Raw genomic sequence first — 15,868 nt, forward strand, 5'->3', positions numbered from 1 at the left:
TTTTAAAACAGGATAGATAGTTTGTTACCCTATTATGTCACCCTAATTTCTTACTGTAGATGATTAATTTATTATTAGAAAAATATGTTTGTTTGTGTATGTTTGCTCAAATGGTTTGAGATTAATCAAGATAACCTGGAGGTTATAGGGCCATTTGGAAAATTGTTATTTTTCTAGTTTTGGCAATTTTGTAAATAACCTACAAATAGATGGATGGTAGTAACGAGTTTCAATGTATATAGATCATATGTCAAGCACTAATTCTCCAAATAATCTACATTGAGAATTGACCTTGAAAAATAGTTCATTAAAAGATACAACATTAACTACATTTAAAAAAAAAATCTTCGGGAAACCTCAATTCATGCCGAAAATGGCCATCCATGGCTTTGGTGGATATTTTATTGATATCGGGGACATAAAAACGGGTGCCAAATTACAATACTATACCTCTAGCCCTAATTAATAATAATATGAATAGGTATGTTTACATATAACAAGTCAAAAAGAAAAATTAGATAAGAAACTATTTATGTACAACCTTTTGCAAATTTGCAATGAGGACCACCACCTTCGCGTAAACCCAGTCTTTGAAGCTATCATAAAACTGAAAAAAAGCATATCTCCCTTGACGATTGAGAAGTAAAGCACCACATGTTATCCAAAATCCAGTAACAAAACCAGTTCCCCCACCGATATAAAACCATCTTTCAACTTCATCTACACCTTCCCCATCACCTTCACTTCTACCAATAACGCGTGGCACTTCAGGTTTTTCATCTCCAGGACATTTTTTGTTAAGCGGAGGTCCACATAGTCCGGTGTTCCCATTGTACCTTGAAGGTTCAAAAGACTGGAGCTGAGTGCTAGATGGGATTTTCCCTGACAAGTTATTACATGACACGTCTAGGTAACCCAAAAAAGTCATTTGAGTCATACTTGATGGTATCCCTCCTGACAAATTGTTTCTTGATAAATCCAAAGCCAAGAGTTTTTTCATCAGACCAATTTGTGATGGGATCTCTCCAAGAATATTGTTCTTTGATAAGTTTAGTGCAAACAATTCATAGAGATCGGTAAGTTCATATGGGATTTTTCCTGTTAAATTGTTGCTTGACAGGTCGATGCACTTCAACAATCCAAGATTTCTAATGAACTCACGTTCAGCTCCTTGCCACATGATCATCGCATGGTCAACATATGCAGCATCAAAACTAAATATATCGATAGACCATGATAAATGATGATGTACATTTTCTACTTGTGAGAATCCATCTTGAACCATGCTCGTAAGATTGTTCAAACATGAGGGGATGCTTCCATGGAGATGGTTCATTGACAAGTCTAGAATTTGGAGCTTTTGTAATTGACATAACTGCAAAGGGATGGTTCCAAAGAAGTGGTTTGATCTTAGGATAAGAGCATACAATCCTGACAAGCTTTCCCCAATCCAAACAGGTACGTTCCCGAAAAACTTGTTGGCTCCTAAATCCAAGAAGTTTAACTTGGTGCAATTCTTTAGAGACAACGATAACTCTCCAGAGAAGTCGTTGTTAAATAAATACAACGCCTCAAGTTGAACCAAATATCCTAAAGAGGTGGGAAGCATTCCAGAAAGATAGTTGTTTCCTAGATTAAGAACTTTTAGGTCTTTGAAATGCCACAAACAGTCTGGAAGTTGTCCCGTTAGAAAGTTATCAGAGAGGTCAAGAAATTGTAACAACCCACCGACAATTTGGCATAGAAGGGAAATTTCTCCAGAGAACTTGTTTCTTGAAAGATTTAATGATACTAGAGTGGAAGAAACATTTGGTATCGGACCATAAAATCTGTTGGAACTCAAATCTATCACTGACCGATAGTCAAAATTCGATGATAAATCTGGTACTTGCCCACTGATGTTGTTGGAAGAGAGATTCAAATGTGTTAATTTAGAAGGCCACATGTCCCAAAACCCCAGAGGAATTGTGTCTGAAATTCCATTATTGGAAATATCAAGACGCGTGAGATTTTTAAATGTTTGAATCCATTTGGGGAAGTTGGGCCCTAGCTTGCAAGAGCTTATACCAGCGTACTCTATATGAGAAAGGTTTGACATGTGATCTGTAGAAGCAACTCCCTCAATTGAATTTTTCGAAAGATTTATAATAATTGCCTTCGACTTTCCGATGTTTTCAGAGATAGCACCTCTAAGATAATTGAAAGAGACATCAAGAACTTTAAGTTTGGGTAGTTCCCACAATTTCCCACTTATAGTTCCATTTAAGTGATTATGAGACAGGCTCAAAATATTTAGGGATGAAAACTTTTGGATGTCATCAGACAATGACTCTGTAAATTGGCTATAAGAAGCATCCAATGATTGTAATGCAAGCGATGTGCATCCCGACAAGTTTTTCAGAAAATCAGGAAATTTGACAACAACAGAGTTGTTCATGAAGAAAAAAGTTTTCAAACTACAGAGATTACCAAGATAATTGGGTATCCCATGTAACATGTTCCTAGAGAGATAAAGTTCATGAAGCTTATTGCTGGTTAAGGGAAACAACCAACGATACATGGATGAGGTGAGATTGTTGTTTACAAGACCAAGGACTTCAATAGATGAAGAAGAGTTGAGAAATGAAGAAGAATACGGATACATGACCTGTGAGAGCTCACAACTCAGCAAACTCAAGAAATTTAGTTTCCGTAGACTCAAAATGACATCCACCCAGTGATTTGCTTTAGCCAAAGAAATCCCATTCATGACAAGCTCCTCCAGATAAGATAGGCCAGACAACCACTCTGGGTTTTCAACTCTACATCTTCCAACAAATCCAAGGTAAAGCCATTGCAAGTTGGTGAGGTTTCCAAACTCTGGAGGAATGGTTCCATAAAGAGAGTTATTTGATAGGCTAAGGAACCTTAGTTCAGTCAAGGAACCAATGGATCTGGGAATGGTTCCATGAAAAGAATTGGAGGAAAGATCAAGATGATTCAAGTAGGTTAAGTTAGCCAATGAATGGCTAATCTCACCTTCAAGACTACACAAACCGATATCAAGCCCTGTGACATGACCGGTTTGGTTGTTGCATGTGACTCCAAGCCATTTACAGCAGTTATGTTCGTCATCTTTCCATGTAGAGAGAATACCATTGGGATCTTTAAGGAGGGCTTTGAAATGAAGGAGAGCATGTATCTCCTTATCCAAACACTTGTTTATAACAAGATTATCATCACCTCCTCCAACTACTACCAATTGGTTAGCGATTGTAGTCTCAAGACTTGGCAAGAGAAGTGAGAAAATTATAAAAACACAATGATACATAACGTAAATGCAAATATTGGTGAGTTTTTGGATTGTATTGATGCATATATGAACTGCCCCCAGGAGGGTTTATATAGTGTCTTCTGTGACATGAAGGGTTCTAAGTGGATGGCCTCAAATTGGTGGCCCACTTGTGTGGAGCATACAATACTTCATTTTCATGAAATTGGATATAAAATTGGAATTAGTTGCCCCAAATTAGATGCTCAAAGACTTACAAGTCTTGACGATTTGTATTTTTTATAAATATCTTTTCGCATCGTATAATATTTTGTTGTCCTCAAGTTATGTAATACAAATCCCAAGAAAACAAAAACTGATAGAATCAGATACAGTAACCATACATGAAGATCTGATATGATAAGCATTTAATAACTATGAAACGACTTTTTCTCATTTTGACTATTTATATTGTGAATTTGTTTGAATCAAAGCCATGCTGGTCCATTTAATCCACGGCCTTCTACATTGTTAAAAATAAATATTTTGATAAAAAAAAAACCTTAGACTAGCAGTGACTAAAAAAGAGGGTAAGAAATTTACAAAAGTATTATAATTAAATCTCAAAACAGCAAGGCATGAATTCTTTCAATTTATCATCTACACTAAAAATTTTACATCTTTATTAACTAAAATAACTATCTAGACCCTGCCTAGCTTTGACAGTATTAAATTAATTTTTTTCACATCTTTATTAACTAAAATAACTATCTACACTAAAAATTTTACATCTTTATTAACTAAAATAACTATTTAAACAGCAAGGCATGAATTCTTTCAATTTATCATCTACACTAAAAATAGGCACTAGCACTGAGTATCATGTATTGCTATCTAATTAAAGAGTGGATAAAAAACCTTAAACTAGAAGTGAGTAGTGACTGAGTATCCCGTAAGAAGAAAACTAAACTGATAGTGGTATGACTTCGTCAATGACAGGTGGCTATTTTTAGTGCTCAATATTAACTCAATGACTGGGACAACAATACGACTTTTTCTATATTGTAAGAAATCTTCCTTCTCAATTATTGGTCTTGATGTAACAATCTAAAAGAAACACCAAGAAAAAAACAACAACTAGATTTCACATAATCTGAAGCGATGGGTCCCATAATATACTACAGAAAATAAAAAATATAAAGACAAAAATCAAACTAAGGTTCTGACATAGCATCAATTAACCAATGCAGGCAGATTATTCTTAATGCATTTAGGAAAACGGACTTTAATTGTACAAAAAAGAAATAATAATAATAAAGAGGAGGGTACTGGATCGTGTAGAAAGGGTTTGCTATCAATTATGAATAAGCGGCTTGAATTGGGGATTTTTAATGCTGATTTCTTTTTGCCTTCTAGATCGATCGCCTTCTTCAACCTTTATGGATTCTCCCTGTAAATCGTTAAACTCGAACTCAAGCTCAAAAATTTCCCAAATCGTTCAACACATGGCAAGAACGTATATCTCCCAACTGTTTTAAAACTGGTTATATGTATGATTATATGAACGTTTCTATGTAAGCATCAACTCAATTCTTTAGCAACAGATTTTGGACACAAAGACTTGGTGGGTGGAGAAGGTAATCGGGCAGATAGGAGCATCTGCACAAGGGATCTTGAAATGCTTCACCACTAAATGGCTTATAATGGCTTCTACTCCTACCGGTAGATCGATTCCCCGCTTATAAGATAGAGTTAATGTTTGTTCATTAATTCTTAATTCGAGAAGGCTTTCCCAACAATTTTTGGTTGATGCTTATACGATGATTGAAACTGAGAGACTATATTACATACGCAATCAGCAAAAAGTTCTTAGATGTGAATCGTATGAAACATTACGAAATGTACAAAGTGATGGTGGTACTGATATTTCCAACATCGGAAAACGTGTTATCTTGCCTTTTTCATTTACAGGTGGTGCACGCTACATGATGCAAAACTATTTAGATGCCATGTCGCTTTGTAAGTGGTTTGGATACCCAGATTTTTTCATAACCGTAACATGCAATCCAAAGTGGCCTGAAATTAAAAGGTTTCTTGCTGACACCACACTTAATCCCGAAGATAGGCCCAATATCCTTTCCAGATTATTCAAAATCAAGTTGAATTATTTGATTAAAGACTTAAAGAAAAATGCGTTATTGGGTCGGGTCCAAGCAGGTACCTTATAATACAACAATACTTTTATCATTATGTTTTTTTTTATTATATTATAATATTATATTTATTTTAAGAATTTACAGTTGTTTATACTGTGGAGTTTCAAAAGCGTGGTTTGCCTCATGCACATATATGTTTATTCATGCATTCTGATTACAAACTCCCTACTGTTGAACATATTGATTGAGTTATTTCGGCTGAAATTCCAAACAAAGAAGATGATCCAGAATTGTATGCACTTTTTAGTGAGTTTATGATGCATGGTCCATGTGGTTCTAATAATCCTAAATGCCCATGCATGAGTGACAATAAGTGTTCAAAAAATTTCCCAAAGTCATTCTTAGAAAATACCTCAGTCGATTAAGATGGTTATCCTATATATAGGAGACATAATGATGGATCTTTTGTTGAAAAGTATGGTGTTAGGTTAGACAACAGAAGTGTGGTCCCATATCACAAAGCCCTTTTGAAAAGATATCAGGCTCACATTAATGTTCAATGGTGCAATCAAGCGGCTTCCATCAAATATTTGTTTAAATATATCAACAAGGGTCTTGATCGGGCTACTGTTGCAGTTGTACAAAACAACGGAGATGATAATGATGACGTTTCCGTTGATGAAATACAAAACTACTATGATTGTAGGTATTTGTCTACATGTGAAGCTTCATGGCGTATATTTGCATTTGATGTTCATTATAGATATCCTTCTGTTGTAAGGCTTCCGTTCCATCTTCCTAGAAAACAAAAATGTTGTATATGGAGCAGACGATGATATTGAAGATGTCCTCAACAAACAATCTGTTTCTTCTTCGATGCTCTTATCTTGGATGAGCTGTAATGAACATAATGCTGATGCACGAAAACTTTCTTATGTTGAGTTTCCTACAAAATTTGTATGGAAACAGGAAGATCGTTGTTGGGAGCCAAGAAAACAAGGGTTTTCTATTGGGAGAATTCACACAGTTTCGCCTAATCTAAGTGAAGCATATTTTTTGAGAATTCTTTTAAATAAAGTCAAAGGGCCGAAATCATTTGAATACATTCGTAAGGTTAATGGACAAGTTTGTCCTACTTTTAGAGATGAATGTTATGTGCTTGGACTTTTAGAAGATGATAGAGAATATATTGATGCCATCGAGGAACCAAGTCACTCGGGATCTAGTTATTATTTACGGTTTCTATTTTCAACTATGCTAAAGTCTAATAGTTTGTCTAGACCATATTATGTATGGGAAAATACTTGACAATATTTATCTTATGGAATTCTCTACAATCAACAAATAAGATTAAAGACTCCAGGTATTATTATTTTTTCCATTATTTACATAATTACACTAGACACATTATTTATATATTTTTACATGAATAATTATACAGTTTTTTTTTAATTAACTTTGCTTTTGTACAGGTTTATCACTTAATGACGATCAGGTTAAAAACTTGACGCTATATGAGATTGAAAAAATTCTGCTCCAAAATAGTTCAAGCCTAAGAGATTTTGTTGGGATGCCTTACCCTGATCATGATTTGGTATCTTCTACAAACAATCGTTTAATTACTGAGGAGTTAGATTTTGATATAAGGATTCTACAAAAAAGAATCTCATCAGCTACTTGAATCATTAACAATTGAACAAAGCTCAATTTTTGATGAAATCATGACAACTATTAAACAGAAAAAAGGAGGAGTGTTTTTTGTTTATGACTATGGAGGTACTGGTAAAACTCTCATTTGGAAGACTTTATCTGTATCTTTAAGATCTAAAGGTGATATCGTCCTAAATGTTGCTTCAAGTGGTATTGCTTCGTTGTTGCTAACCGGAGGTAGAACAACACACTCACGCTTTATAATTCCTCTAAATCTTACAAAGGATTCTTTTTGTTCTTTTGGGAAAGATAGTGATGTCGCCGAATTGTTAAAAAAAACATCATTGATTATATGGGACGAGGCACCTATGATTCATATGCATGCATTTGAAGCCTTGGATCGTTCTATGAAAGATATATTCACTTGTGATCTTCGTACCAACTCAAAATTGCCGTTTGGAGGAAAAACAATTGTTTTTGGAGGAGATTTTAGACCAATTCTACCTGTTATTCCTAACGGAAGCAGGCAAGAGATTGGCAATGCTTTTTTATGTTCCTGTTACATTTGGTCAAATTGCAAAGTGTTAACATTGACAAAAAACATGAGGTTAAGTGTTCTCGCATCCAATATTCAAGAAACGACAACTTTTGCAAAATGGATTTTGGATATAGGAGAAGGAAAGGTTGGTGGTTTAAATGATGGAGAGGCAGATATTGATATTCCTGATGATCTTCTCATTGTTGATTCTACTAATCCTATTGGTTCATTAATTGAATCTGTCTATCCTTCTATCGTTGAAAATTGCAAGAATCCGATTTATTTTCAAGAAAGAGCAATCCTAGCACCGAAGAATGAAGTTGTTCAAGAGATAAACGAGCATTTGTTAAAATTATTTCCAGGAGCCCAATAGGAGTATTTAAGTTCAAATAGTCTTTTAACATGTAGATTTTGTTCAAGATAACATTGATGAAACTTTATACTCCCCTGATGTTCTAAATGATCTTAGACCTTCAGGTATGCCAATTCATAAGTTGGTATTAAAAGTTGGTGTTCCGGTTATGTTACTTAGAAATATTGATCAAAAATCCGGATTTTGCAATGGAAAAAGGCTACGGGTTATTACATTGGGAAAACGTGTTATAGAAGCTGAGATAATATCTGGAAGTAATATCGGTAACCGTACGTTTATTCCAAGAATGTCTTTGACGCCTTCGGATAAAAGGATTCCTTTCATATTTCAAAGACGACAATTCCCGCTGGCTGTATTTTTTGCAATGACAATAAATAAAAGTCAAGGACAGTCACTATCGAAGGTGGGGTTGTTCTTGAGACAATTAGTATTCACCATGGGAAGTTGTATGTTGGATTGTCGAGAGTGAAGAGTAAAGATTGATTAAAAATATTAAGTTTAGATAAAGATGGTAAACTTACCAATAAGACATCTAATGTTGTATTCAAAGAAGTCTTTGGAAATTTGTAATTCATAAAAATAAGTCTGAATATTTCATTGTTTGTTTTTATTATTATACATTATCTTACCTACTTATTCATCATTTTGTTTTTATATATTTAGCAATTTTTATTTAATTAATGTTTAATGTTTATAAAATTATTGTCATCATCATTTTATAAATACGTACGTTTTTATTTTATTTATTTATATTTTGAAATAGTTAATTTATTCTTTATATATTTCTGTCTTTATGTTAAATTAATACTAAAAAACATGTAATGTTTAACAAAATATATTATTTTTTTTAAAAAAAAAAAACCGTGTATTACACGGGTCTCACGACTAGTAATAATAATAAAGAGGAGCGTATCAGATCGTGTAGAAGGGGTTTGCTATCAATTATGAATAAGCGGCTTGAATTGGGGATTTTTAATGCTGATTTCTTTTTGCCTTCTAAATCGATCGCCTTCTTCAACCTTTATGGATTCTCCCTGTAAATCGTTAAACTCAAACTCAAGCTCAAAAATTTCCAAATCGTTCAACACATGGCAAGAACGTATATCCCAACTGTTTTAAAATTGGTTATATGTATGATTATATGAACGTTTCTATGTAAGCATCAACTCAATTCTTCAGCAACAGATTTTGGACATAAAGACTTGGTGAGTGGAGAAGGTAATAGAGCAGATAGGAGCATCTGCACAAGGGATCTTGAAATGCTTCACCACTAAATGGCTTATAATGGCTTCCACTCCTTCCAGTAGATCGATTCCCTGCTTATAAGATAGAATAAAGATACAATTTTTTTTTTTTGATTTGGGCAAGTTTTATCTGAAATGATTGTACAGATTCAAGGAAGCTTCATTGAGTAATAAACAGGGGCAATTTGGTATAAATGGATGCATCAAGAAATAGAAATATACTTTAAATCTTGAATAGCAACACACTTTTAAACAATAAGCAAGAAAAGGAAGTTACTTGGATGTATAAAAGTATGTTCTTAGTTCTTGTTTAATGCTTAAAAATGGCTTAAATTTTCTTACAAGTGCAAAAATGTATAGGGGCAGTTTGGTCATAAATGCAGCAGAACCAACAAACAGGGATAGTTTGGTCATAATTATAGCAAAAACCAACAAACAGGGGCAGTTTCCTTATAAATGCAGCAAAACCCACAATTCAACAACAGGGACAAAAGGGTATATTTGTCATTTTGGTTATAACTGCACCAACTGCTATTTTTTTCATGTAAAACTAGTTGCTGCTATCATTTTTTCTTTCATAATTGATTTAGCCTTTTGGTCACATTTTTTTAAACATAAACCAACAAACAGTTGCTGCAAAACACACAATCTCTGTGTCACACTTTTGGTCACGGTTTTTTATCACAGTAATTTGGTCATTATTTTGATGTCCTATAATTATGATAAACCTTAACTAAAAAGTAAAAAGAAAACAACAAATTTGGTCCTCCCCTTTGTTTTTATAACCAGATATAATTACGATGCCATAAAGTAGATACAAAATATTCAATATATATATATATATATATATATATATATATATATATATATATATATATATATATATATATATATATATATATATATATATATATATATATATATATATATATATATATATATATATATATGGAAAAGGGAATATACATTATAGCCCTACAAAATCCTCTAAAATGATGTCGTTTTAAAACTTAAATACCATCCCGTCGCATTTTCTTCCTCTGAATAGTAATAACCATTATTTCATCTGGAACGAGATTACTTCTTCCCAACATCAAGAACACAATCAGCCCTTCCTTCTTTCATATCAAGATTACAACTTTAATCGTGAATCCCCAGCTTAAACCGTTAATCAAGAATTCCCATATCGTCATCTTTACCAATCAAACATCTTCCCTCTTTCTCTTCATTGACTGATAGTTTTAGTTGATTAAAATCAAATCACTCAATTTCTTCATTTCATTTGATGTTCGTTAACCTAATTGCACCACCATGGATGAAGAATACGATGTGATAGTACTCGGCACCGGTCTCAAGGAATGCATCCTCAGTGGTCTCCTCTCCGTCGATGGCCTCAAAGTACGTCTTTCTCCAAATCATTTGTTGTGCGTATATATCTTGGAATGTATGTATGTATGTATATGTGTTCAATTTCTCATACTGAGATGCATTTTGTGATTGAAATAATCAAATCAATTTCATTAATCTCGATCCTGCTATTCGTTGTTTGAAATTTTGATTCCGATTATTTAGATCGTACTTTTTACTGCTGCAAATTGATGCTGTGTTCTGGTGCTCCAGTCCGTGGTATGAATTCATTTTCTGCTCCGATAAATTTTATTCTGTAATTGCTTTCAGCTGCAATTAGTATGTATATCGAGATTCAGCCTATTTTGATTACGTTCCTGTTCATGAACACGCCTTTTCTGGAAGTTCGTCTTAACATAATAACGATGGTAACAAAATTAGACACAACGAAATCTAATGGCAAAACTAAAAGCTCATAATATACGAGCCTACTTGTTCCTCAAGCTCTTCATGTTGAAATTCGTGCTAACCAGTAATTATAATTAGACTCCCATTGGATCCTGTTTTGAGGTGTGACCTAACAAATAGCTAAATGTTGGTCTTGTATGATCATTGCTTGTCTATTTGTACAGGTACTTCACATGGATAGAAATGATTACTATGGAGGCGAATCAACTTCACTTAACCTAAACCAGGTATTATTAATATTATAAGTTTATAACTAAATAATTCATTCAAAACTTTTACTATTGTTTTTATTATTCGTTTGACATTAATAGATTAATATGTATACTCTATAGCTCTGGAAGCGATTCAAGGGTGGTGATTCACCTCCTGCAGAATTAGGCCAAAGCAAGTTTAAAATGTTGATATGGTCCCCAAGGCATGTGTAATTTTTTGAAAAATAATGAATACTTATTATGAGCAACCATCTTAAACTTATGTCAAATTGGTCTTTTTTGCAGTTTATGATGGCTAATGGTGCCTTAGTTCGTGTTCTAATTCACACTAATGTCACAAAATACCTTAATTTCAAGGCTGTTGATGGAAGCTATGTGTACAACAAAGGAAAGGTATATGAAAACCCCTTTAGCCTCTACAAATTGTAAATCATTCTAACTTGTAATCTTTTCAAAACTGGGAATTCTTTTCTTTCAGGTTCACAAAGTTCCAGCAACTGATGTTGAAGCACTTAAATCCCCTCTCATGGGATTATTTGAAAAACGTCATGCTAGAAAGTTCTTCATTTATGTTCAAGACTACGATGATAATGATCCAAAATCAAAAGAAGGGTTGGATCTTAATAAAGTTCCAGCAAAAGATGTTATTTCGTATGATCTTAACCTCACCCTTTTTTTCATTTATTCAATTATCTAACTTCATTGCTACTGTTTTATGATGTTTGACTTATTGTTTTATGTAGGAAAAAATATGGACTAGATGATAATACAGTTGATTTTATTGGACATGCATTGGCACTTTATAGGGATGACTCTTATTTGGATCAACCAGCTATAGATTTTATCAAGAGAGTTAAGGTGAAACTTTTTTTGTTTTTTCACAGAACTAAAAGATAACTTTATTATCTTTCATAATTTAAATTATGTTGTTTTAATGTACTATGAATAAGATTGTTTTTATTTTCTAATTGTCTAATAGTATTTTATATTTCACAAATAGCTATATGCAGAGTCATTAGCTAGGTTTGCAGGAGGTTCTCCATATATCTACCCTCTCTATGGACTAGGAGAATTACCTCAGGTATAATCAATAAAAAATGATTTGTTTATTTAATTATTTAATTTGCTATTTGTATCTATTTAACTTTATCTGATAAATATTTTCAGGCATTTACATTTTGTGAAGGCCTTCCTGCCTGTATTTACTCATGTTTGACACATTGTATATTCTTCATCTGGAGCTAGGTGCACTACTTTACATTTTACACACCAACCTAACACCCATGAGCAAGAGGGACAATAGGGGTAATTTGGGGACTACTGTGAAAGTTGAGGCAGGATCACAAATAGCAACAAGATGGACTACTCTACAAGCCTCTTTGTATACTCATCACTCGTGTTTAGTATATTTAAAACCTCATTGTCATTATTTGTAATTAGTTGAAACAATTCGTTAACTTTATCTATGGTGCTGTCATATTTTTAACATCTTTGTTTCAGTTTGTAATATGTACATTCCCAACCATTAGTTGGGTTTTTGTTATAATAAAATTCTTATTTTGAAATATCAAAACGATTGTTGTTTACTAGAAGTTCTCTACTTTATTTTCAATCTATAATAGCATCGTACTTTCATTTTTAACACATAAAAGCATTGTACTTTCAATTTTTACACATAATACCCCCTTACTTACATTTTTAACATATAATAGCATTGTACTTTCATTTTTACAAATAACAACATCGTACTTTCATTTTTTACACATAATACCCCCGTACTTACATTTTTAACATATAATAGCATCTTACTTTTATTTTTTACACACATCACCCCCGTATTTTCATTTTTTAGACATAGCATTAACCATTCAAATTTTGCATTTCAAAACAGCAACTTAGATGATTTATGTCCAAAACTGGAAAAAAGACAATTAAACTAAACTAGAAAAAAGGAAAATTAACCAAAACTTGAAAAAAAGGACAATTAACTAAAACAAAAATGTCATCAACCATGTGGATTTTTCACTTTCTCACATCAACTACATATTTGATTATTGTTTCTCTTGCAACGATTCATCTACCTGTTACATGAAAATATAAATAGATTATTATATAAATATAAGAACTCTAAAATGATGACATAGTAAGTTAATACTATAAGTACCTTTCTTTTAGAACAACTAGTAGCATAATGACCTAATCCTTGACAGTAAGAGCATGTTCGTTTTTTTGGCCCTTCAACAGAAGACTTGATTCTACTAGCAATTTTAGGACACCCTTTCGTGTTAGTTGGACCAACAGGATCCCGAACAGATATCTGAGGCGTCATATCGAATTGTGAAATTCTCACACAAGAACCTTGAGATACATTCTCAACTGGTATAGGTTTTTTCCGAATTTCTTGTTATTGTAAGAGCTTTATCAATATGTTATTGACGTTTTCTATTTCTGAAGGTGAGTCTTTTGCTTGTTCAATAACTTTGTTAAAATTTGAACGAACACACCATAAAGTGTAAGCACTGACGCCATTTTTGTTATTCATTTCTTCGAGTCCGATGCTATGCTTACCCACCTTGTACCTAGCATTAAGGGTCCATTGAGGTAAAATGTAGTGACTCGGAAGTGTGTCAACATGCCTCTTCTTCATTACATACAAGATATGTTTGCATAAAATCCCACATGTCTCATACTTAGCACAAGAACATGTCACATGCATCTTTTTTAACAAACAAAAGCTAACAATCCGCCAATATTTTTTGTCAACATTCAATTGTCCAACTCGATACTTGATTTCTTCTGTACTTTTGCTTAGAGTCTCATGCGTTAAATTGTTGGTAGCTTCTATCCATTCTTTTTTGAAAATCTCAAAAACCTTTCTAGTATAACACTCACCTGCTATTGCTTCAATTGGATGTATTGAGGAAAGAACCGGCCTCGAGTTCATAGTCTTGAAATCTTCATCTTCTTCGGCAGCCCTTCGTGACACAACTGCTTTATCATATTGTACTAAAAAATCATTCAACATGGTACTCGAGTTAACAAAATCATCAAAAAAAGAATCAATACTCTCACTTCGTCCACTTGTTGTCATACCGGCCAAGAAAATATCCTTTAAGAAAGCTTTAGCCCAATGTATTCGTTGGTTATACATATCAGTTATCCAACAATTATTTTCAAGTTTATACTTATCACGTATAACTTCCCACATAGTTTCAAATTCTTCAATTGTGTCACTCATTACCCATTCTTTATATGATTCTTGAAAATCACTATAACGGGAAATGTATGGTCGAAGGTGCTCCAATTCATGCTTTTTTATATGCCATGCACAAAAGCGATGTCGAGCGTTCGGAAACACTTTTTTTATTGCATTACCCATAGCCTTGTCTTGATCAGTAATAATAGCATTTGGATACTTGCTAAACATACATTTTAGGAAATGCTCAAACAACCATACAAAAGTTTCTTCCTTTTCATTTTCTAACAACGCTCCACAAAATAGTATAGATTGTCCATGATGGTTCACCCCGGTAAATGGAGCAAAAGGCATCTTGAATTTGTTTGTCATATAAGTGACATCAAACACAACAACATCTCCAAATTTAGTAAAATCGTCTCTTGATCTTCCATCAGCCCAAAAAATATTTCTAGGACACCCATCACTACACAAATCCACAACATAATACTGATCATTATCCACCAATGCTTTATCCTGTAAATGTTTAATTAGTCCATAGAACTTTCTTCCTCTATTGTGTTTTCGTTGCTCAGATAATACATCAACGCATTGTTTTGAAGTTACATCAGGTTCATTTAAGGTTTTCATTGCATTAATAGTCTTTTTAATTTGAGAAGGTTTCAACCCTGATTGATTAAGTTGCACCATGAGAGATTTACATTCCATTGTACGATGGAACTTCGCATGAGAACGATGCTTCATCACCTTCGTTGGTGTGATGCTCAATTCGTGATTATGTGTGTCATCAAACAAGTCCACAAACCATTTCCCATCCTTCCTTTTTGAAATTCGGAGCATTGCTTTGCATCCGATTCTAACTTCTCTACGACGTTTTTTTTCATGTCCACTTGAAGTATTACCATCCTCCCGTTTAAAACCTTCTTTGTCGCATACAAGTGTCTTTCGATAAGGTTCATTTGTTCCCTTATTTTTGCATGTAGTATGAATACGTATACCAAATCCATGTACAAATGCATAATCATTATAAAAGGCATACGCATCATCGGTTGTATCGAAAACCTTTCCCAAAATGTTTTCACCATTAACTTCATCTTTATCACTTTCGACATTTGCATCAACGCAATTTATTTTTTCAGATTCATATGTGGCTATTGACAAATCCTCTGCATCAACTTCTTCAGTTATTTGTGTATTTATAGGGTACACATCAGCTTCACTTTCATTCATTATGTACTGCACAAAAGGAAACAATGTATGATTTAGCATTAAAATTATCATGATCAAGATTATACCAATGTTTGATTTGACGGTAGGCAATCAATCAAATTGACAATCTAGAAAAATCCAATAGAGTATAGGGTATCATTGAAATAATCAAGTACAATCAAACAAAAAATAAGGAACAACTTTAATATGGACAACAAATCAAGA

General features: G+C 33.3%; 2 protein-coding genes and 2 pseudogenes across 3 annotated transcripts; 2 read left to right on the plus strand and 2 right to left on the minus strand.

Moving 5' to 3' along the window:
- Nucleotides 1-526: 526 nt before the first annotated feature.
- On the minus strand, nt 527-3,310 carry LOC145002595 (receptor-like protein EIX2). Its single transcript, XM_078961839.1, has 2 exons — nt 2,976-3,310; nt 527-2,831 (listed from the first exon to the last, which is right to left on the minus strand). Exons 1-2 carry the CDS (start codon nt 3,308-3,310, stop codon nt 527-529), a joined length of 2,640 nt encoding a protein of 879 aa, XP_078817965.1.
- Nucleotides 3,311-5,070: 1,760 nt separating this feature from the next.
- On the plus strand, nt 5,071-7,967 carry LOC145002596 (uncharacterized). The gene is made up of 6 exons (XM_078961840.1): nt 5,071-5,467; nt 5,551-5,636; nt 5,883-6,141; nt 6,188-6,616; nt 6,879-7,000; nt 7,080-7,967. The coding sequence occupies exons 1-6, from the start codon at nt 5,071-5,073 to the stop codon at nt 7,965-7,967; spliced, it is 2,181 nt and encodes a 726-aa protein (XP_078817966.1).
- Nucleotides 7,968-10,197: 2,230 nt separating this feature from the next.
- LOC145002184 (guanosine nucleotide diphosphate dissociation inhibitor At5g09550-like) lies at nt 10,198-12,811 on the plus strand (annotated as a pseudogene). Its single transcript, XR_013661841.1, has 8 exons — nt 10,198-10,609; nt 11,191-11,253; nt 11,359-11,441; nt 11,524-11,631; nt 11,717-11,889; nt 11,982-12,096; nt 12,239-12,319; nt 12,406-12,811. The product of XR_013661841.1 is annotated as a guanosine nucleotide diphosphate dissociation inhibitor At5g09550-like (transcript).
- Nucleotides 12,812-13,289: 478 nt separating this feature from the next.
- Nucleotides 13,290-15,664, minus strand: LOC145002597 (protein FAR1-RELATED SEQUENCE 5-like; annotated as a pseudogene).
- Nucleotides 15,665-15,868: the final 204 nt, after the last annotated feature.

This window comes from Lactuca saligna, chromosome 6 (genome assembly GCF_052625555.1).
Source record: "Lactuca saligna cultivar CGN05327 chromosome 6, ASM5262555v1, whole genome shotgun sequence".
Lineage (NCBI taxonomy): Eukaryota > Viridiplantae > Streptophyta > Magnoliopsida > Asterales > Asteraceae > Lactuca > Lactuca saligna.